The 24,709-nt window shown below is 42.1% G+C and overlaps 1 protein-coding gene across 1 annotated transcript in view; it reads left to right on the forward strand.

Moving 5' to 3' along the window:
* Positions 1-20,828, forward strand: part of LOC119372053 (alanine--tRNA ligase, cytoplasmic) — a 56,440-nt gene extending 35,612 nt beyond the window's left edge. The window contains exons 15-23 of the mRNA XM_037642509.2: positions 1,713-1,853; positions 6,236-6,376; positions 9,711-9,823; positions 12,172-12,280; positions 13,288-13,407; positions 13,692-13,811; positions 17,108-17,194; positions 17,297-17,410; positions 20,550-20,828. Of these exons, the coding sequence (XP_037498437.1) occupies positions 1,713-1,853; positions 6,236-6,376; positions 9,711-9,823; positions 12,172-12,280; positions 13,288-13,407; positions 13,692-13,811; positions 17,108-17,194; positions 17,297-17,410; positions 20,550-20,726 (1,122 nt within the window). The 3' untranslated portion in view covers positions 20,727-20,828. The remainder of the gene's footprint in view (positions 1-1,712; positions 1,854-6,235; positions 6,377-9,710; positions 9,824-12,171; positions 12,281-13,287; positions 13,408-13,691; positions 13,812-17,107; positions 17,195-17,296; positions 17,411-20,549) is intronic.
* The last annotated feature ends 3,881 nt before the right edge of the window (positions 20,829-24,709 follow it).

Below are 24,709 nucleotides of genomic sequence, written 5' to 3' on the forward strand. Positions count from 1 at the left end.
CTACTAATCACAAGCAGCATGCTTGATTTTGTTGCTATATAATTAACTGCCTTTTTCATTTACATGGAGGTGAAATGCTAGAGGCCTGTATGCTACCGAAGTGCGGATACGGAATGCAATAACTTCATCAAATCTGAAATGCAACATAAATTTTCTTCTTTTATGAATAACTTCTTTGATTGAATAGCGGTTAAATGGGATGGGGTCGCATTAGCCCTAAGTGCTCACATAACCCTACAACACCTGCAGCTCAGTTTAAGAAACCTTGCCCTAGATAGGCTTTGCCCTAGATAGGCCTTGCACACTGGCTGGCACCAAACTGCCATCTCAGTCTATCTCAAGTATGCTTCTATGGAGAACATGTATTGCTTTAAGGCCTTCCGATAGCATCTACAGAGTCTTGATTCATGTCTAGCTGGCGTTCATTAAATGAGTACGTAGACTTCCTGCCATGCATGATGTGCGTGTTTAGTGGCTCTTTATGCACCAAATAATTAATAATTATAGCCCTATTATGTTGGGCCAATAACTGAACGTACTGTGTACGAAGGTTATCAAAAATGGAAGAGTTTTCTTTGCAACAAATTTTTCTTTCATATTTTTCAGTGGTTATGTTAATTATGCTGCAGTTTTTCTGGTTAGGTTCATTTTTCTGTTTCGAATGATGTTTGACACCTGTTACACATGAAATCTGTATGTGTCATGTTTGCCCTTGTCACAAACATAGGTAGGCAAAAAAAGTTGGAGCTCACTCAGAGAGAGAGAAAGGTAGAGGAAAGACAGGGAGGTTAACCAGGAATATACTCCAGTTGGCTACCCTGTACTGGGGGGAAAGGGGCTAAGACTCACTCAACAAATATATTCTGCTCTCACTTGGACTCAGACTCAGCAAAATTTTTCTCAACCGGATTCACTCGGACTGAGACTCACCAACATATTATCAGCCGGACTCATTCAGACTCGCGGCTTGACTCGAGTCTGAGTGAGCCTGAGGGATTCGACTCATGAGTCCGTGAGCGTAAAACTACCTTTTTTCGATCTTGGGGTCAATTAATGCTCTTTATTTCCAATATCTCACATAATCAGTGCTCTTCGATACGCCTTTTAGTGCTATACCTTCAAATACGAATTATCAGTAATCCAGTAAGGACATTTTTATGAAATACCCAACTCAAACAAGATATTTTTATCAAGAACTTTCCGTGAAAGAGTTTGTGGGGGGGGAGGGGGAAGGTCATGGCACCCCTCCCAATTCACGTCCGTGACCAATAAATATTGAGGTGGCGCATGAACGTGAGTGTGTTGAGATATGTGTGAATAGACTTAAGTATAAACGTAAGCCGATATAAGGCTGACAGTAATGCTGAAGATGAGTAGATAGGACCATAGGTTGGCAGTAAAAGGTGAAGCTCACTCAGACTCACTCTAGAAATATATTTTGCGCTTAGGGCTCACTCGGAAATAAGAATAAGAAATAAAAATCTGCGTCAATTGTTGCACACTTACTGTTGTATTGGTCAAATTGATCACAAACACCATTTTTCCTGCTCCAGAAATGCACCAACACAGCTTTTCTCCTGCTTCAAAAATTGCTCTGAATCTGGTTGGACTACCACTGAACTGTGAATAATGATTTTTAATGTGGTTGAGAACTAAGAAGTTATTGATGTTTAACAAAAGCTTTTGGAATTTCTTCCATTTCACATTTGCAGGAGCGCCGTAAGTTACTGATGAACAACCACACGGGGACGCACGTTTTGAACTTTGCATTGCGCCAAGTGTTGACTGCTGAGGCCGACCAAAGGGGTTCACTTGTTGCTCCTGACAGGCTGCGTTTCGATTTTGCAAACAAGGTGATCTTGCATTTATATGAGCAGTAATTTCTCACTTCATTTTCTAATGGGAGAGGGTAGCCTTATTCAGAATGCCCTACCTGCCTACAAAATTATTACTTTCACCTATGTATGGCTTACATTTAGTATCTGTGAGAATAGCACACTATGTGCTACAATTTTAACATTCATTTACGTGGTTAGATGAAAGTGTCCTAAGTAACAAATTTTGGAGTCTTGGCTCTTGCATTGCATGCAATGCAAGAGAATTGCATTGTCACTCATTGCAGTAGTGCATGTTAACAGAAAAGTGGCAACATTTTAATCCTTTGTTTTTAGTACTGGTTATGTTATTGTGCCTCTTTATTATGTAATCATGTTCGTAAAACAGTTCTATTTGAATCACAAGGATTCATTTAACTAATGACGTTTGGCGTATCGGCACACATGTGGGCAAACTGCACTGCACTATGCAACATGGCAAAGAGCCATGGAACAGCTGGCAACAATGCCACCTCTTAGATGCCTGAAACATCATTTCGATGGTGCTAAAGCCACGCCTGACCAACCATGCCCTCTAGATAAAAAGACACAGATCTTGAAGCCATTGTTCAGCTTTAGATCTAGGTGGTGTCCAAAGCTTGAACTCTGTGGCATGTTTCCTGCTCCCAAAATTGCTTTCTCCGCTTGCAGTCAGCTAAACGTTGGCCTTAAGATCTGTGTTTCTTGAAAGTGCCCTGCCACACATTGTGATCATGCGCCATGGGTTTGTGCTTGCCACCACCCCAGTTGGTAATGTGACCACTGGCACACAGCCATGTGCAGCAGCTTTGTGTGAGCACTGGGCATTGAGGTGCTGCTGGTGCGTTTATAAGTGGCAGTTTGCTTGCCTCTGGTACCTAGGCACGTGCCAAACTTCGTTTGCCGCATTATTAAGAAATCACCGTGGACAGGGTGCAGTGTCAATATGGCCGCAATAGCCCCGTGAGGGGCTGTGTCATATGGATGCAACTTGTTTTCGCCAGTTCTTTGCACTAGTGGCCAAGAAAGAGCAAAATACATTGTGCATAGGATGAATTTAACCTTTCACATAGTCATGGTGTCTTGACTTGACCTCAGTGTGCTGCGTATGACTAATCAATCACTTTGGTGAAGGCACTACAATGTTCGGTAGGTTGTTCGATATGCCACGTTTCAGGGCCAATGTCAGAAGTATTATTTTTCTTTGCTCGAAATGAATATAACCAAAAATGTATTGCAGGTGTCTTTAGCCTAAGGTTTGATTCTTTTTATGCTATAATGGAACTGGCAGGCTCCAAAAAATTAGATATTTAATTGCATGCTAATTACGATTCAAGTAACACCCCGTTAACTCGAAGTAGTAAAGACCAGAAAAATCTTCGAGATAAGCAGATTTTCGAGTTGAGCAAAATCGCGCTAATTCCATTGAGGAGTCCAGTTTTATCTAAAAACGATATCACTAATGTCTAGTTTCTTAACAGGAGCGGCTAACTGGCTCTTGGTAAAGGTTTTAAATAAAAATAACGACATGCCATAGCTATCAACCAGCAGTGTTTTTCGGCACTGCCTTTTTATTTAGTGCAGAAAGACTGACTAAGGCTGGTCTGCCTCAGTAACACTTGCACCTAGCAAAGCTTTCTCGAGTTGCTTAAAGGGACACTAAATAGAAACAATGAGTCGGTTTAGGTTGATAAATTGTGCTATGAGAACTCTAATGTCGTTAATTTCGCCACCATAGGTTTATTAATAGAGGAGAAAATCAAGTTCAAAGTGTCATTTTTAAATTTCGCGCCGAAATCTCCCCGCGTAACGTCATGGATTTCAAAGTGTATTTATCATATCTTGGCGCTATTGGCTCAACAAGATTACCCCAAACTTAGTAAGTCTATGGCCCCTCAGAGGACAATGTAATTCATTTTTACCTATTAGGAACTACACTCAAACCTCGATATAATGAGCACGGATATAACGAATTATTGGTTTTGACGAAGTAAATGAAGAATAGTATTGTCATAGCTGCAGTGTTACAAATAAATGTTTATAATGAATTTTCGGATATAATGAAGTTATTTTCTTGGCACATGTGACTTTGTTATGATGAGGTTTGAGTGTACGTAGTCCCTAGTAGGGCGCTGTAAAACATGTGACGTCACGACGAATGGTGCAGAAACTTCAGGATGGCGCCGCCACCCATATTTTGTTTTTGCGCATTTCTCGCTTACTAAGCGTCTTCTCGCAGCAAGCATGGTGTTTTTGGTATCGTGAAAGAGTACTTTACTAATACGAGAAAAATCGTTTTGCTCTTTAGTGTCCCTTTAACACATTGCATGTGGTGATCATTCGTGCCGCTGCACTCAACTTAATTCGTATCAAGCGAGGCATGTTTTGTTTCGGCTGGTGTCGTCACCCCTTGAGTAGCTGCATCGACACTGCCGCGATCACTGTGCGTGACGCCACGTTGTTTTGCTTAAAGGCAATAAATGCATTGCACCTATGGGAAATCGTTCGGTACCGCGGAAAATTTCGACTTAGCCGATTTTTCGACATATGCGAGTTTGAGTTAACGAAGTGTAACTGTAATTACTGAACCTCGTGCAAAATAACATATTACCTCGTTTTTTTTTTTAATGTAATATTGAGTGCCTTGGAATTATGTAGTGTGAATTTGACACATTTGCAGGCAATCATAATTTGCACCTGAAGGGGATATTTTAGTGATACATTCTCAGTTGCTATTCTTTCTCGCACTCATTGTATGCTTAAGGGTCATAGCGATTCTCCATCCATGTTATCAATAGGTTCAGCCGGCCAAGAACTATAGGAACAATATCGCAGCCCTGATTTCACTTTTTGGCAATACCACAGCTGTGCAAAAAAGTACAAAAAAAACCTCTGGGTACCATCTTTTTCCTGGCTTTTTTGCAGTCTAAATTTGCAGGTATCTGTAGTTTGGCATAGTAGGGTTCCGGGTTAAGGGGTGAAAATCATGGTGTTGACACGATGACAGGGAAATAATTTGACTTCTCCAATATTTCGAGATGTCAGAATTTGTGTTAATGAGGGTTTACTGTATGTCGTGCAAACGGTGAATAGCACATTTGTTGTCCTGCCTTTATCATATGAATTCTGAAGAGTTGAAAACAGGATGGTGGCCTGTGCCTGGACAAACCGATTTCAATGCACACATGGTTGTGTAGCAGTGCCACTGGTCACAAAGCAGTCTTCTTATTTCTGGGTTTACTGCTACACACGTTGTTGGGCATATATTGCAGCAAAGGGCAATACTGGGCATAAAGAAGTAACTTAGGCTCTCGGTTGAAGTGACTTTGCTTCTTGGGTGCACTTGCATGTAGTCCTTACCAGGAAGACGTACAGGAACAAAATGTTATTTGTTAATGCAAACTTCATGTCAAAATGAACTGTGTAACATTAGAAATTAAGCCAACAAGAGTATTTGATAAACATGGTGGTAGCGGCAATCACTTTTGAGCTCTTGCTGGTCAACCTTGGCCCCAGCAGTGCGCATGCCTCATGCACATGTGCTTGCTGCAATGGCTTTTAGCAGACTTCCCCTTGATCATAACTGTTGCTGACTTAACAAGCCATGGCCATGCATGCTCCAAGATGCTCAGCATCATGCGACTAGTTTGCCAAAGTCACATTTGTACCTTCATGTATTCCATATCAGTCATCTTGAACAAGTGATGGGAACTTGGCGATGCCCACACCCTTCAGCATTAGTTTAGGTTTGAATGCATAACTTCTGTCACAAGTAAAAAAACCAATGTATGTGATTTATAAAGGACTGTAATGAAAGGTTGCAGTAATGGCAGTATTCTCTGTATCAGTTTTGGGGATACTGTATACTTTTGCATACTTTTCTCTATATCTTTTAGGGACATAATAAGCAGCATGGTGCCTCAATGGGACATCAGACATCCTACCTACTGGCTCACCCAATGAATGTGCACTGAAGGTGGCTTCCGCAAATATAAATGACTGAGAATAAGGCCCTAGTGTTTCTTGTGGAGTTTTGCTGGGATTTTGCCTTCTTTACTTAATGGTACTGTACAATGATCCTAGGAAAAATTCAGCGCAGAATGACAAGGACGAGAAGGGAGGACACAACACGTGTGCTACACGTGTGTCCTCCCTTCTCTTCCTTGTGTCATTTTGCGCTGAATTTGTCCTAATGTCTTACCAACAAGGCCGAATTTCTCCCCTTGTATAATGATCCTAATTTGTGATAAGTAGATATGTTGTTACAGTGATGGTGATTGTTGCCATGGGCATACTCCTTAAAAGCTATGCAGTTTCTTGGTCACTAGCTACATTTCGAAATGACCAGGTTAACTTGAATGCATATAATATATTACATGCAGAAGCCAATGTCGCCAGCAGAAGTAAAAGCCGCTGAAGAACATGCAAATGAAATGATTGCAAAGAATGAAGCTGTGTATGCCAAGGATTCACCTCTTCCTCTTGCAAAGGCTATTCAAGGACTAAGAGCAGTTTTCAATGAGGTAAGCATAAACTTGTCCGACAAATTCGTTTTTTATTATGGGTTAATTTCTGCTATTCGTATTTATTACTCATTATTTCTTCGTACTATGTGGGAAAAGTCCCTGCAAGTTCTTATGAAATTTAACCTTCTGTTATAAACTGAAATGTTTTGCATGAAACTATGATGAGCCTTTGATGTCTGTTGGAATCTCTTACTATCACTGCTGTCCTGTGTCATATTTTCTTAATGGGGAGTATTTACACAGTCTCAAAATACAAGTGTCTCTATTGGCTAAGTACTGTAATACATACTGTCAAATGTTGATGTAACAAACCTTAAGTGAAGTAAATCTGTGGTGTAACAAAATATTTTTTTTTATAATCTTAGCACCATTGAAAACAATGTTTTTTTTTTTTCACAATTTAGCGGAGAAACATTGTGCTGCAGCTTTAATTTAACGAAATTTTCACGCATGGTAAACAATGCACCTGGTCCCCCTGTACAAATGAAAGTTTGGTAAGCATTGGGCAAGAGGGAATTCATCTTTTGTAGGCGTACTTCCGGAAACATTGCTGGTAGGTAGCAGAAAACGCGGTAGAATGCACCGCCATGCTATTGCCATCTGTCACGCCAGTTAAGAACTTGAGCTAGGTGTGCACCATATGTGCTTGTAGTGCCCTCCAGTGTGTCACTCGTGATGTGAGTGGCTAGTCTAAACTGAAAAACTTCAATAGGAAATATTGTGATTCAGTAAAATCTTGTTTATACGTAACTGTTCTAAGTGTTTCTAACAGTTGAAATGTAATTACGACGAACCCCAGCCCAGTCTTCATTTAGCTCTGTGTATCCTCTGACTGCTTAACTGCTTCAGCGGAGTTACATATGTTTGATGTGGCTCCCACTCGTTTCGCTCTTTCTTTCGCTACACTCCGTTCGTTGGCTGATCTCTCTTCCTGGCCAAGTGTTCGAGAAGGATAAGCAGGGAGCATGTGTACCTGCAGGCAGACAGATTGTTTCTGCTGCTGACATGACCAGATCCTCCTGGTGACGTCACAACCAACGCTGGGATTACTGAAAGGCCGGGAGAGGAGCACGTGATTGTTTTTTTATTTTGTGGTGCGCCCGTGGCACGTAGCATTGCCACATTTGGCACTGTTGATCGCGGCGGCATTCTGAACTCGATGCACGTGTTTGCTTGAAATGTTACAAAAAATATTGGAGGTGGTTTGGTGCCCTTTAACCCTTTCACTGCCAATCCCGAAATAACTCGGGTGATGACGCGCGCACAAGCGTTGCCAATCCCGAGTATACTCGTTTTGCCTATTTTTAAATCACCCTCTGCCACTTGCGAGACAACTCTCGTAAAAAATAATAATGCGGGTGTGTCCCGCTGTCTATGGAGAGAACATATAAACAAATATAACTTGTAGTGAAATTTTTGACAACAAAAGGAGCGCATGCTTGCACATCAGCGTCGGATCACATCTCTGGCAGAGTCTTAACAGCACAGTCATGGCGAGTCAGCGTGCCATCTGCTTGCGCTATTTGACAAAAGAAGAAATTCAGGAGCTCTTGACTAATTCAAACTCCGAATAAAAAGACGATTAATGTCTCAGTGCCTCTGAACTAATCAGTAATTACTCGTTAAAATTACTTGTTTCGGTAATGAATTTGTTGCTTGTAATGGGAGTGCGACTTTCATTTTGATGAGATAATCCCCTATAGAAATGTTTGCATGTCCTTTATAGCGTCCTACTGTATTGATACTAGAAAATTTCCGCATAACGTGCAGGAAAAAAAAAACGGGCATAGAGCGTGCCGCACTGCCAAAAAAACTGGCAGTGAAAGGGTTAAAGCCATAATGACCGTTTTAATGCCTACCAATTAGTGCACACCACAATCACTTGATTGCATAAATTTTAACTGTGCCCCTCAACTCGCGGTGTGGTCAACAGCATGCTGTGCCACAAAAGGTCTAGTGCATTTTTAGTTGCAGAGATTGGTCAACCAATGATTACGACTTTGGCACAATGCCTATATGTACAGATAGCCATAAAAACCCGCAGAGACACGATGCCGGCCACCGATGAAGACGCCAGTGCGACTGATTGCTGACTGTTCTGTTCGGCATTGCATGTGGTACAGAACTGCTGTAAGTGCACTGCACGCTTGTAAGTGCACTGCACGCTTGACAGCCCAATTGTTCTGCACTGCTATTCACTGCAGCCTCCTTGTGTGGCACCACTTTGAGTGTGATTCGCTTGCAGAAATGAAAGCAGCATTGCCAACACTCTGTTGCCCCAACAAAATACGTGCCACAGCTTTCTGGGCATGAGGAAACCTCACCGCTCAGACACTCTCTAAACACCTGCTCTCATGCTGTACAGCAAGCGACTCGGCATGATGTGAGTGCTGTCAACGATGCACCGCGCATAAATAATTAGGGACGATCAGTGCCACATAGCAGCAGGCACTGCAGTTCAATGAAATGAAGTCAGTTTTCACCCAATATCAGAATGCTGTACAAATGTACACACACACATGGTGCAAACCGAACTATTCATCTGCTTTACCGCTAGTTTTTCTGTCGTAGTTTGGAAATGCTCCTTGTTGCTGCTGTGTGCTCTTGTGCAGTTGTGTGAGAGCCAGAATTTTTTCCGTGCTTGAGTTTCGTCTTGGCTCTCATGGCAAGCAGTTATGATACTGCTCACTCCTCTTCTTTGGCTGCCGCCCTTCAGTATGCCTATTAATGAGACGTTACACAGCAGGACTGTTCTAGGAAGCTGTGATGTTATTTCTACTGTTGAAGCAAAGGAACTTCGACTTCATGAAAATTGGGATATATAACAAAGTTTTCTGCGCAGGTTGACTGGTATACTATCAAGGTTTGACTCTGTTAGGTGCTTTCAGCCAATTATTAATAATGACTATGGCTCGTAGGCATTATTATTTAGGTTTTACTGATTTAAGCAGTGGGCACTATGTATAAAATTATTGGAATGCAACATCTTTGAACAGGCCTATGGGAACTGCCTAGGCTACTGAGATAATCCCATAAATTTCCTGGGTTCTTTGGTTGGTCACGATTGCATATTGCTTCACTTTTTGAGTGCACAAATGAACAAAGACGAAAAGCGACGCGGCTGTGTCCACGTCGCTTTTCGTCCTTGTTCATTTGTGCGCTCAAAAAGTGAAACATGAATTACCAACATGCCCAAGCATACGCTCTTTCATGCATATGGCCACTGCTGAACTGGATGCTACCTAATAAAGCTTTGGAGACAAGTTTTGATGGAGTGCTATCACTCGAGTGACGTTGCTGAGGGTATAACGGTGCTTCTTTTTTTTTTCAGACGTACCCTGACCCTGTACGTGTTGTCTCTATTGGCATCCCTGTTGAAGAATTGCTCGCAGACCCTTCAAGTCCTGCGGGATCTGTCACTTCCGTAGAATTCTGTGGAGGAACGTGAGTTCCCACTTTGTTGCGTCATTCCATTTTGTTCTTGTTTCGAGCTTACTACAATTTTTGTAAGCTGTTCTTTCTTTAAATTTTTATCTGCATCAAGAAACGCTTGTTATGACTTCTTCAACTGGTCTTTCCAGAATTCTCTACCAACACTGCGAGGTTATGTCGCATAGTATTCATAATATGAAACCAAGCAGTCTCTGAAAGCTGCAGTAATCTTTTATTGCTGCCATTAGAGCTCACTTTCTAGTATAGCATCCTTTATACACTGCCAGAATGCTCTGACGAGTCAAAGATTGTATTTAATAACCCGATAATTGCAAATACATTTAATAAGGTATTTCAGCTGGAAAAGGTTAAAAGCAGCTATCTTTAACTTCATGGTGTTGCAGTCTCAATGAGAAAAAATATAAGTGGAAACGTGTATGGTGAAGGTGTCATTTCTTTAAACCTTTCCTCTGCAGCAGAGAGTAGTTAGGTCAACACCTCTGGTTTTGCATAAAGTAGTTTTGTCTAAACGAATGTTTTAATTGTGCTTAGCTGCTTGCAAGGGCTATATTTGCACCTCACGCATAGCAGCTGAAGTGCTTATGCTTGCTTGCTCAACTTCTCAAAAAACAGGTAGGTACTAATATGTTAACAGTTCTCATGAGCAGGTGGTGGTAGGCCTCTAGTGGGAAGCAGATGTAGAGATACTTTCAGAGCTAATGCATTAAGCGAGGCTTAGCTAGCGTTTTAAATTACAGTGCCAGTATTTCAACATTGTACCACCTCATCTTTTCAGGGTATTCTCGAGAAATTTCTGACGGGTGGACTTCTTGCGACCCACGAGAGGAGGGAGGAGGTCACAGATGCGAATATATATTATATTATATTTTGTATAGCCATCATAAATTTTATACGTGCCATGTTATTGCATTTTATATGCATTAATGAAAGAAGTGTGAACCAGCAATACAGCTTATTGCAATCATCAAACGTCGTCAGACATAAAAATGCACAGCTTGGTGCCAGAGTCAGTAACAGTGTTCCTAGTTCTCACTTGCTTCTCTTGCTTTTAATTTTGCCTGGCAAAATATGGTGCTGTGGCTATCAGAAGCTCCAATCTCCAAAGCTATCAGAAGCTCCAATCATTGCATCGAGAAAACATACGATCAGCTGTGTGATGTCACTCCCGAAAGACAGATTTTCATTGACAGCACACCAGAGGTGTACAATTTTGTCTTCTAATGTTTCACATTTCTTTCATATTAACGTATTACCCGATGTGATCAAAACGGGTCATTCTAAGTGCCAAATTGTGCCTTTGAGGAGCGAGCAGCCGACGGAAGTGGTGTATGGTAAATCTGGGCATGGGTCGCATTACCCCTGCTGCCCACCATTAGGAGAACCCTCTGTTTGTTAGAATAAAGTGTAGCCTCAGTGGTTTCGGGCTGTGTGGGCTTCAGGTCTAGTGACAGTTTCTTTTTCTGGCACTGGCTTGCCTATATACTGCTGAAAGCCCGGAAATTTTAAAAGGCCTGAATTCCGTCAGTCTAGGCCACTGCTGCAGCAGTGTCCCAAGCCGTTAATGCACTCCCATTTCATGGTTGCAAGGACCTAAAGAACTTGCAGCAGTGTCCCAAGCCGTTAATGCACTCCCATTTCATGGTTGCAAGGACGTAATAACTTGAGTACTCGTGAACTGGTGAACTCTAACTTGTGTCTCACATTTTGGCTGGTTATTTAGAGTGGTAGCTCTACTCCTACCAGGACAAACCCAGAAAATGACTTTTTGCATGCATTTGACATTCAAGCTCAGCCAAAGTCAATTCCCTCCTCTTCCTCGCATGTGTGTCGTCCTAGACACACGTATAAAGAAATGGCAACTGTGTGCCGCTGTTTGCCACGTGTGGGTGCTGACGTGCGGTACACCGTCGTGGCATGCTTTTTGTAGTAGTTGTTGCTATCGCTCGTCAAGCTTGGTTTAATCGCGTTCAACCGCAGCTTTTTTTCGTCTACTGAATGCTTAGCGCTATTTGTTTTGGTCAGCTTAGCAACAAGGGCTGCTCTTGATGTACCCTATCCTGAGAATGACTTTTTGAGCTAATGTAAGTCGGGCTGGTATTTTATGAAGGTTCTTCAAATAGAGCAATAAGTGGAGCTGTTGGTGTAATGCATACTCAAAATCAATTCTTGCATTAGTTCGTTGATTAAAAAAAATGCATTGCTTATGGCAGGTGGCAGCTGTATGTGCACATTGTGTTGAGTTTGGAATATGGAAAACCGAAGCATTATATATAGTTTCTGTAGGAACTTTTACCTTTTGGTTTAGTTGAATAGGTTTTCATGAAATAATGTTCATGCAGCCACCTCAAGCGTGCTGGCCACGTTGGAGACTTCGTCATTTCTACAGAAGAAGCCATTGCCAAGGGCATTCGTAGGATTGTTGCTCTTACGGGTCCTGAAGCAACTAAGGTGGGCAGAGTTCTGGGCGTGCTGTGTGTCTCACTTCAGGGGCTCTTTTTTATTGTGTGTACCATAGTAACTGTGGACCATGACAATGTAAAGCCTTTGGTTCCTCTTGAATAGTAAGCCGTCACTTAATTATGCACACGTGAGAGCAAAAAAAAATGTTTGTTTCATGCTCAGCAAGCAAATTCTTTACAATGTGCTCTCTATGTGCAGATTCCGTGTTCAGCTGTGCCATTCGCTATTCGCGTTATTTCCATTGCCTGCCTTAATGGTTGCAGTAAAATTGATTGGCCGCACCTTACTTAGACGTATCTTCATGTAGCGTCACGTAAGTCAGTACTAGCTTATAAGTGCACATGGCTGAATCAATTGCAACTGCTAAAAACTTCCTTTCTGAATGGTACATTGTAAATTCGAAAGATTACACTAGCATGGCTGGTGAAGGTTATAATAATGCATGCAACGTATATACAGTGCTGAAAAACATGTTCATAATATTGCAAACTCAATAATTGCTCATTTCAGTATTCACATTTTCGGCACATTATCATTATCATCGTCATATCACCTGTCTGTTATCAGAACAGAGGGGGTAAAAAACTATTTGGATGGAGTTGCTTTGTAAAGCTGTGTGACATCAACTGGAACCGTAAAGGTTCCGTTAGCCACCAGTTTATTTTTGTGGCATTTTCCACTCACGACAGTGTAATTAAGAATATTTGTGACGATTTTGTCGGTGCAGAGTTTCTCAATTCAGGTCAAACCTTGTTGAGTTAATTAAGTGAGTGAATTAGCTTCATTATTGGCCTATTGTCAATGCTTTTAACTGCCTAGACAAAAAATACATGAAAAATACGTTGTTACAATAGACAAACTAAAGGAAATGCACATTTTTTGCAGTAAAGTCTGAGGCCTAAGTGCAGGTGCCAATGCACAGATATGGTTCCCCTCTGGCAGTGTGGCCAGTCTTCTTGCCATCTGTAATTATATGATCCCCCCCTTATCTGCAGGCAGTGAAGAAAGCTGAGCATTACCAAAGTGAGGTGAATAGGCTTAGGACGGAGGTGGACAAGGTGACTCAGGCTGCCCAAGGAAAAGAGCTTGTCAAGCAAATTGTTGAGCTCACAGAGGTTAGTAAATGTTTTCAATTGGTTATATTTTGCTTTGAACCGCTATGGGTTTTGTTTGACGTACAGAAATTAATGGGAGAATTTAGATACAGTGGTCGGAAAAATGTTCTGTTGTTTTTTGTGTATGGTGTGATGCCATATCAAATTATATTACTCTTTCTTGCTTTCTTGATGTGCAACAGTTCCTTTGAAGTTGGTACCATGCAGTCTTCTTATGCAGTTTTGTTGATAGATGCTGAGCCGTGAAGGTAAAAGAAACACTAAATTTTATTTCTTTTATGCAGGAGATCTCTCAATCTAGTATTTCCTACTGGAAGAAGGATGAGCTGAGAACAGACCTAAAGAACCTCAAGAAGAAGCTTGATGACCTTGACAGGAGCAACAAAGCTCAGGCACAGCAATTGGTCCGTTTCTTTTTCAGTTTCTTTTTTCTTTCCTTCGCTAATTCTCAGTGATGTTGCTGTAGGGCCAAAGCACCTATTATGTAAAGGGAATGTTAGTGCACACACCTTTTGGTTGTGCAAGAACATACAAGGAAATCTCATCTGAATGTATCCAGTTAAACTCCAGTACAGTGGACTTCTATTGATTTGACACCGACTGGACTGACAAAATTTTCCATGTTACATCTGCTTGTCGAATTAAGACAAGTGGCAGAAGAAGCATCAGGACACATCACTGATTCATCTGGTAGTATTTGCACTAAATCTAATCTATCCTTGAACAGTGCACCAACTTTTCCGTGCATAAAACTAAATGCAGTTTAAAGAAGTCGGTAAAATTGGCAATTTATTTCGTTATGTAGAAACTTCATTACATTGAAATTTGACCTTTTTATGCAAAGTATATAGTCGCCAATGTGTTCGTTTTGACACAGAAGGGGCAGCAGTAGTATTTGAGTACCGTATAAACGCGTGTAAGGGCCGCACCCCGTTTTTTTGAAGTGCATATTCTAAAAAAAAAGAAATCCGCGTAAGAGCCGCACCCACACTTTCCTCAACCAATACGTATTCAAAATGCGCGCGCGTAAGCTTCTAGGCGTAGTCGATAGATGGCGCAAGGAAACGCAACCATCATCATCGTCACCAGGATATATAGATATATATTTTTTGATTTTATTCGTGTTAAGATGTTCGTGAATTGGGCTAAAAATTTTAACTTTTTATTAGTATTCATAGACCCGCCAACTAAAGGTTAAAGCAGGATTTTATCTTTAGCTTCTCACATCTCTATACAAACGCGCTATCGGCGCTATCCATATCGGCATTAGCATCACCAACTTTGGCATAGCCACCATAGCACGGCGTTCGCGTTGTTCGGTTTTTGCAGTACAGCCAGCCGTTTGCTGTAATTTTCTGCACTGTTCGATGACCTTCGTGCTAGCTTGTTTTCTACTCGGCGTTCACGTTTTGGCAAAATGGGCAAGTACCTGAATAGCTACACTGCTGGCTATAAGTTGAAGGTGATCGAGTATGCTCTCGAGCATGGGAAACGTGCCGCCAGCGGAAAATTCGACGTTGACGAGAAGTGTGTTCGACGTTGGTGTGCTCAAAAAGAAGCCTTGTGAAACACCAACAGCACTAAGCGCGCTTTCCGAGGAGAGCAGTGCAAGTTTCCCGATTTGGAAGAAGACTTGCTCCGCTATGTGACTGAAGTGCGGAATGATGGTCTTGCACTCACAATGGACATGCTGCGTGTGAAGGGACTAGCCTTGGCGACTGTACTTGGGTGGATCCTATCTGTGTGGAGCTCGGTGTCGACGGACATTGTGTCCCGAAGTTTTAAAGTCGCCGGGATATCTAACAGCTTGGATGGCACGGAAGATGACTGCATGTGGTGTGACGGCGCTTCGCAGCACACCATCTCATCTCGGACTCCAAGTCTGAGGACTCGCCGAGTGACGACGATTGAGCACGTATGTCGCAAGAAATGTCGTATACTGCAATAAACGCTCTTCGTTCGCTAACTGGTGCGTTTTTACTTTTAAAAAAATGTCGCGTGTATGGGCCGCACCCTGAAAATTGGCCCTCATTTCTTGAAAAAAAAGTGCGGCCCTTACACGCGTTTATACGGTAATAGGGCAGTGCAAATAAAAGCTAGTTTTAATGACGTAAAAATGGAATCTATTATGTTGAACGTGAGATAGGAGCAATATGAGCAGGAACACGCGATTGTGTGGCAAATAAGTGCAAAAGCAAATTCGATTGATGCTTGGGTGGCGCTATCAAAAGTAGGGTGGAAAGGACGGCGCTTTTCCACGAACTGTTCTCACTCCCACCACGCGTCTGTTTTTTACTACGCGGAACGTATGACACTGATAGCGGCTTTGTTATTGTGGTGCCTGCTGCAGGGCCCGCACACAGCGAGAAACAGTACTGTCCTTTTTTTATTCCTATTTTGCTGTATAGTGATTTTTGTGACATAGATACAGAAGCAAATGGAAAAAGAACACACGGCCACACTCTGCGTGGCATACTTGCATTATCGTTGTGAGTGACTGTGACACGCAATCAGTTGCCGTTTCCTATCAATACTAGCGAAGTGGGAGTGCCAAGAGTTAGCCGAACCACGGCACCCTTCCCACTTGGTTTCTGACAGCAGCCATCGCAAATCACCCTACGTTGGGTTTGAGGCTATTTGCCTCAAACCATATTTGCTGACTGCATCTTGCCAGTTGCAGCTGCACGGTACTTGCTGCAGTGTGTAACAGCATGTAATTCAGCTATTTGACCAATGGTGCCCTGGCCCTTGGTAGCTTCCATTTAATACCCTGGCCTGCCTATGTGGCAGTGGTTAAGTTTTATATTATCTTAAGGTCATGGGTAAGCACACATAAGGTAATTAAGCTAAAAATACATGGCGGTCTATTCATATCAAGTTATGGCAATGAAACTTTTGGTGACATTCAGTATTTCTTGCATTAGTTAGTTATCTTGAAGTTTAACTGCATTTTTCAGGTTTGATGGGACAAGCTTGTAAGCCCTTTGCAATTAAAGCATATTCTCTGGGTGTACTTGTGCTATGTATACTTTGTGAAGGTCTGGGTTCATTCAGTTCAACACCCTGATCTTAAGTACCATATTTACTTGAATTCAACGGACATCTTTCTTCCGATAAAACGAGTCCAAAAGTGCCATCGCTATCACAAAATGGTGACTGAGCACATTTTGTTATAGGTTTATTTCGTGCACGACTGCAACCTGTGTGCACCATGTCTATTTAGGTTAGTAAATTTAGTTTGCATCTTTAAGATAGTTGCATCGTGTCTTTTTATTGTGCACGTGAGGCCTGTGTAAGTGAGTGACACAAACAAAGGGACACCTTCAGCTGCATGTCGACCAAGAAAAATTTCTTTGGGCCGAAAGCGGGACAATATCTGGGCCTCAAAGACAGGCTTGCAGACTTTCCAAAGCAACTCCGTGAAGACCTAGCTTATTGAGGTAACGATTTTTTAATCTGCAAAGATTGGATGAACTTTAGATTGGAGAAGGCGTTAGATGTGAGTAAGTATAATATGTCGTATCCACATGTCACATTTTACTGCCTCCAGCTGGTATCTGGGAATAATGGTGGAATAATGATCATATGCTCTTATAGTGCTGAGATTAGAGTATGTATAACTTCATATTGTGGAAACTGTGTTCTTTACTACTTTTTTCTGCATGCAAAGATGAAATCTCTGAATCTTCGTTCTGTACAGGCGATTGAGACTGTCAAGAAGCTTCTGGAGGACAAGAAAGATTGTGACTACATTGTCCACACACTTGAGGTTGGAGACAATGCAAAGGTGTGTGAATGCTTATGGAATCAGCACAGTGTTTTTGTCCATAGTCTTGTATATTGCTACAGTGCAGGGCACAGGACATGACTCTTTGCGGCCTTATTGCAGGCTCTTGATGCTGCACTAAAACAAGTGAGAACGTTGACGCCCAATGCAGCTGCCATGTTCCTCAGCCAGGACAATGAGAAGGGAAAGGTCATTTGCCTGAGCACAGTGCCCAAGGTAAACTGATATTTCAAGCTTACAGCTAAGCATTATGCATACCTGCCAACTCTCCCGAATTGTCCGGGAGACTCCCGAATTTGGACCTAATCTCCCGATTGTACGAATGTCATCTCGAATCTCCCGAAAAGTGGCCACCACAGCAGAGGCGGGTTTTCTTTCTCTCTTTTTTTTAAAGTCATGCGCGTACGTCAGCCTTTCCTGCTGTGGCGGTGCTGCGGAAGAGCACTCGCCACCACACTTCTATTTCATTGTAACCATATCGCAGAGTACCGCTGAGTACATTCTAGGCACTGCGCATCTGGGCAAAATCTGGCCGCGAGAAGCGCTTGCCACCGTACCGAAAGAAGGCGAGGGAAAAGGTATAGTCTCAACGGAAAAAGATCGCCAAATGTGAACGCCGGCCGAAGCCGCGGCGCTGCACAGCGCTCCGGTAACGAGACGGCGAGACTGTCGAGCGCATTCCATTTTCCAAAGGAGGGGTGGCCGGCAGACCGGCGGTAAGTAAGCGTCCCCCATTGTGCTTTGCACTCTCGATATCGGCGTGCTTGGGAGAAACAGCGCCGCGTGTCGCAATCTTGCCGCTCTAGCCACCGTTCAGTTCATTTGCGGCAATCGTTTCCGTTGAGCCTAGCCAGAACTTTTGCGTCTCCTTCTTGGCCCCCGCATTTTGTACGCTACGCCGTCTGCCGTGGGGGTTGTGTGTTTCCAGAGTTCAGTTAGAAGGTCGATGACGGCGTCAGAATCAAAGTGCTTGCAAGTGTTTCTGGACTCATACACGGCTGAGTTTTCGTGCTTTGTGACTTCGCGGAAAGGTGACAAGTACGGATTCTGTACCAGTGCGCCTGTGAACTGCCAGATGCCTTCACAAGTAAAGAAGTTTGGTTCAAGCAGCTCAAAACAAACATCCTTACCCTTTTCTGATGTCAATCTCCAGTCTCAGTAATTTCCGCTATGCAAAAAGAAAAAGCACTCCCCCTCCCCCCCCCACGCTGCGGTCTCCCGAATTTGCATGCTGTGAGGTTGGCAGGTATGATTACGTTGTTGCAGAATTATGACTTAGTGGGTAACTCTTAAATGTTCAGTGTCATTCCTGTCTATGTAATTTGCAAAGTGGTTGCTGGTCTACATACATGCTTATGTGGGCACATTTGGAATTCTGGTTTCTTTACAAGAAATAACTGTACCGAACCAGTTCCATGGAAACCTACCAGATCAAGGAAATTTAGTGAAAGGAAATAGTATTGTCATCCTGCTGTGAAAGCTGCATATTCAGGGATGAATGACAATTTCCTCTTTCATGATGTTTTTTATTTTTGCTTATGTTTGTCTATTTCCCTTCACTCACGACTGTGTATGCGTGCCCAGCATTTTTACTGTGAAAAATTCCTATCATCTGGCTCAATTCTGTGTAGTTCTTCACTGCTTAGCACTTTGCTTGGCTGTAGAAAAGAATTGTCAAGGATAGTGCGTGCAACATTTATTTCTGGATACAGCTGATAAGGGCCAGCTCAGTGCACGCAGAGCTGCACACATTGCAGTTTTTTTTTTTTGCCAGTCAGAACAGTGCCACTGAGTAAACTAGATGCATTAAATGTGTTGTGCAAACTTCTGCATCTCATGCACAGGAAACAAATACTAGTTAAAATAACTGTGGTATTTGCATAAAGTCTTGATACAGCAGCCACAAATGGACGAATCTGGACAAAAGCTATCATTGTAAAAATGTTGTTTCTTCTCTCGAATAATTTTTTTTTTTCTGAAGGGCTGTTGTATCTTTGTTAAAATAAGGTGAATTTGAGAGCTAGGAAAGTTTGTTAGCATTCAGTGTTTGACCATAATTTGATGGCATATCTGCTGCTCATGCTGCTTGACATGTGTGCTTGAAATTCTGGGAGATTCATGAAATTTGGAGTATAACATTGTTTTTCGGTCCAAATTAGCAGAGTAAAAGTTTGATTCATGACATAAGATGCCTTGCAAGTTTCACAGAACAGTTGTATATAAGTAAAGTTCGACTCTCTGAGGACAATGCAGGGGCTCTCTGCTCGCCACTGATGTTTTGCTGAGTTTTGGTAATTTTCATTTATTTTAAATTACATATATACATAATTCACCAAAAAAAGTGAGTATTTGTCTGAATAGATGAGAACTGGCTTTGTGTAGTTGCTTCAGGATTAAATTGTGCTTTGCAAGGAAAAAAACACTAAAAAAGACTAAAGCATTCTAAAAAAGGGAGATGTATGTAAACATATGTTTACTTCTAATTTCGTTCTGTGGGACAGGTTACGGTAGCTTTTTGTGTATTGAGAAAAGGATGACTGTGGGTGAATTTCTGTTCTAACCTGTAAGCACAGCTGCTTTGTGAGAGCATAGCTACAACTTATGGGCTTAAAAACGCTAGTTGGGCAGCTATCTTCCCTGCGTTCTTCTATACAGTGCTTATGGTTTTTTCAACCAGCTCTGTAAAGCAGTTTTACTTTCTCCCAAAAGCTGTAAAAGTACTTTCCCAGTTCCCCAACTGTAGTTGTATTGTACAGTACTCACAGATTCAATGCAACATCAAATTTTTTAGTGTAACGATTGGCATGTGCAATTGTTCGAGATGACCACGTCATGTCGCGACAAAACTGGTCTCTACTAAAGATAATGTTCGCTCCAATCTATACGTTCGGGCTGACATTAAGCCGATATGACCCAAACTGAAGACGGTGGAAACGAAATTATGTGCACTACTTAGCCCTAAATTGTCTTGTTTCAATCCGTGAGTACTGTACACGCATGGGCACAACCAGGAAGGGCTCCATTTGTTTTATACCTTTTATTGTGCTGCATGATGGTGCGCATGCAACCTGTGCTACACAATTGCCATAGCAGTTCCGCATTACGAGGAAATTGTTAAAAAAAAATACAGAATTAAAGTGCCAACTTCCAACAGCATTTTACACCTGGCATCATTGAGTTATATAAGTTAGGGAATAAAATGTTGGATGTGAGCACTATGCATTGTGCTCTAGTGTAACATCCTTGCTTTTATGTCCTTGCGGCACAAGAACGGCTTGTAGTTTGGTTTCCTTGTTATTATCCTGAATTCAGACTATGAACCTGCAAGGATATGTTTGTGTGGTATGTCGTGCAGGGCATTGTTGCAAGGGGCCTTACCGCCAACGCCTGGGTGAAGGAGGTGTCCGAAGTGATTGGTGGCAAAGGCGGTGGCCGAGAGGAGTCTGCCCAGGCTATTGGCAACAATGTAGGCTCAATTGAGAAAGCGCTACAGGTGGCCAACGAATTTGCCAAGCTCAAGCTGGCCTGCTGATGCCCATGCGGGATACTGGAATGTCACTTTTTTTTTACTGGTTTTTGTTTCTAGTATTTAAAGTTAATAAATTTCTGCTTTGTAATGAAAACAACCTCACCTTTTCTTTTAGAGAGAGAGTTTTATTAACTGCTTAAAAATGTACACTATTTTTAACTACTTCACATTACATGGTTTATCTCTGGCATATGTTAATTTGGTATGGAATTTTTTTTTGATAGAAGTTCTTCATAAAACAAATTTACAAAATCCATACATACAGATACTCAGAATAGGACCTTTGCAAAAACAGTACTTGTGGAGAATTGGTGCTGTTTCGAGCCTTTTTTGACTGTGTGCTTCTGAGCTTGATTCGAGGGACCTCCCATCATTTTTTTTTTTTGGATTCTCCATGGCATTGCTTTTGTATGTATGTGCCTGTGCTACATGTTTCTGGGCAATGGAGCAACATGCTTTGTTTGAGACCTAGGTGTATTGACACCCTATTATTGCTTTGCTTTTGTATGATTGTGGAATGTGTCCAGTTTTGGGAACCTGTCTTACGTTGAGAAGTTGTCATTTACTATTCCAGGGTGTCTATACAGTCGCATATAGATGCTTGACTACCATTAAATGCATGTTCAGGATTCTATGCCTTGTTTTTTGTAAGCTAGTTTAAAGGTCTGACACAAATTTTCAATAAAAAAAATTTTGTTCTCAAGTGATGGCTTGGTGCACTATCACAGCGTTGCCTTGTGGTTCTTAGATCACCAAGTGTACGAGAAGGTCTTTGTAACGGAATGAAATTATAACAGACTTCTTGTTGACTTGGTTTTTGCTTGTTACAGCTGATGCTGAAAACTTGGAAAAGGAGTGCACGGCTACTGTGCTTGGCTTGTGTGATTGCATTTGTGCATGAAGTCCTTGTTGCATGTGTGTATTTGATTGGGGTAGTGCTGCTGTGTGTTAGGTCATGGCATTGAACATTGGCCAAAAATTCTGTTAAAGAACTGAAATGCGGTGCAAATTCCAGGTGGTGCAAATGAATGCCATCTACTAGTGCATCTTTCATAGCAGGCAGTGCAGCTTTGGAGCATAACCCCTAACAGTTTAATAAAGGGATGCTCACCTTTAGGGTTGTCTGAACACTGTCGGGTATGAAACCGATAGATGTGAAGCCTTATTTTAAATGCAAAGCATTTCTTGGCAAACCAGAGGCACATTAACCGTATCTATGTATTTATCTATCCGCTTACATCTTTGTGCCCTTGTAGTCTTTCATTTACTTCATATATACAAAATTTCCATGAGATGAGATGAGTGTAAGACGAACATGAATGACGGGTGACGACATAGATATAGTGACATAAATGACGAGATAGCGTCGTAATGTCATGGTGGTGGTTTCATGACCTTGCTATTATATCTATGGCCTTCACATTATACGCGTTAAGCACAACTAAGTGAATCCAACAGACAATTAGGCCAGGGAAAGCATAGAAGCCAATTATTGTTGTCTTTAACTTTAGTGTAGTAATGGTGTAAATTGAAATGAATTAAGGGCACAGGGTAAGCCCTATATGTCCCATGCATTTTTGGCCATTTTGAGGTACAGTTTTTTCAGTGACTAGAAGGGGTACCCACGTAATCCATATATTTTTTTTTTCCAAATTTTCCATTTTTTTAACTGAAGCAGGTTTATTTAAATCTGACTAATATTAGAATTTTGGTGAATTTTTTACCACTAGGACCTAAATTTTGAATTAATTTGCATCTGAAAATTTGTAACACGAAAACTAAAGTGTATAGCAATGGGAAGGCACAGCGCAACTGAGACAATTGACAAGAACACGCAACACACACGTGCGCTGTTGCGTGTTCTTGTCCATTGTCTCAGTTGCGCTGTGCCTTCCCATTGCTATGAACCAACTCGCCCAGACCAAAGTCTTACTACAAAGTGTATAACTTCTGCTTCAGTAGTTGTATGCATTTTTACAAGAAAAAATAATCAACTGGTTATCTTGGAATACATAGGAAATAATGGTACCTAAGTGATAAAAAAACATGGTTTTCAGATAATCGAGTTAAAGTTAGAAAACAGCTGAAAAGCGAACATACTTTGCCACAAACACCGTTCAATTATTTCATTTAGCAGCTGCAAGCTTGCTAATCATTGCCGAAGTCAATTTTTCACTTTCGAGCCTGTCGTCTTGCTCGCCTTGCTTCTTTTGTGAGCTGTCCTGCAGCTCTATCTGCAATGTATCTTCGATTGGGGTCAACTTTTTCCAGCAAATTGACTGTACTTCGGCCAAGCTTCAATCTTAATTAATTCAGAATTTTAGCTTGTGCGATACTGCCATCATTAAACGAAAGAACTACATCCAGCAAGGACTCTGCGACGCAATAGCCATTAGCTCAACACTTGCAGCACGCAGTTTGCATGTGCAATTCGGTTTAGTTGCACCACAAACAATATTCATGTCCATTACATCATACCCATTGTCACCTTGCACACTATTTGCTTCGAAGGACGCTGAAAAGGCCAAGAGGTTCAACGATGAAGAGCTTGCTGGTTCAGCACCTGAGTACATCACCGGCATTTATTCACGTTTACAAGAGAGCTGTATTGGTTGGCACGGAATTTACACTTGCTGAAGACCTTCTTTACCCTCAACATGTCAACTTATTGACAGGCACGACATTCACAAGGTGTAATGAAGCTAGGAGCTGAAAGTGTTCGAATAGATGCGCTCCTAAGGACAAGTGCAAATAAAAAGGCGCACAGCATCTTCGGTCTGCCTTCGAAGTTACCTGACAATTGCTAATACACAGCTCACTCCAGACAAGCATTTTGGCTTTCGTACACGAAGTTTTTTTTTTTAGTAAAATGGACCGTAAGCACGGAGCGCATACGAGGGACTTGTCCTGGGATGTGTGTTCACTCGCTACTTGTTTCCGGAAAAACTGGTTTTCAGCCACAAAAAAAAAAATACTTTTAAAGAAAAGCACAAATGTGGAAAATATGCACAAAGGTTCACACTGCACTATTACAATCAATGGCCCCTATGCTTTCCCTGCTCTAATAGTCTGTTGGATTCACGTGGTTGTGTCTAACAAAGAAACAATCCCCTTCATTCATACATTATATGCATGTGTGACAGAATATGAGAGCCTGGCGACTAAGCTGTCCTTCGGCTGACAGGTTCGGCAAATTTGTTGGGGTTGGGGTTGCCGTCCTACATCGATACGTGCGTAAAACATGAAAATTTAAGGCCACATGAAACATGAAAAAGGCACATGAGCTCAATGTAAACTTCTATTTATTATCGCAAGGTATTGAAACAAATTACCTAAATAAAATGTTGCCAAAAATCGAGCTACGTTGAAATAAAACACGAAGCGTGGCGGATGACTTCTAGCTGGTTGTGTCCCGCCCAAGTGCCAGAGATAGGATCTGCTCATGTGGCCTTCCTCGCCACATTTGGAGCCTCGACCGAATGCCCCCGTCGTCCTTCAGAATCAGTATGGGGACAATCCCTGCTCATATGTCCCTCCTGGTTGCACTTGACGGTCGCCGATGCTGCTCGCTGATCTGCCACGCTCGCAATGGTGGACGTTCCCGTAGATGGAAGTGAGCTCTGAAGTCGCCTCGCCCCAGTAGTCCTCGTCAGCAGCGAATATGTTTGCGTTGTTTCGGGTAGACGCGATAACGTCCCAACCTGCGTTTGCATTGTCACTGTTATCAGAGCAGCAGCCAGCACATCACCCAAGCATGATAGACCAGTAATTGTGAATGGAAAAGCTATGGCCCATTTCCCTGTGTACTTACCGCAAGGCCACGCTAATGTTGCTGCTTCCATCACCACTTTTGCTCCGAACCCACGGTCTTGACCGAGCCAGCCGATCGTGGCTGGTTCGGACAAGGCTGCATAGGCTGTTCTTCGCCTGCATATGCCTATACGCAGGCGAAGAACAGCGTATGCAGGCGTGATCTCGGTGCAACG

This window comes from Rhipicephalus sanguineus, chromosome 1 (genome assembly GCF_013339695.2).
Source record: "Rhipicephalus sanguineus isolate Rsan-2018 chromosome 1, BIME_Rsan_1.4, whole genome shotgun sequence".
NCBI classification, from domain to species: Eukaryota; Metazoa; Arthropoda; class Arachnida; order Ixodida; family Ixodidae; genus Rhipicephalus; species Rhipicephalus sanguineus.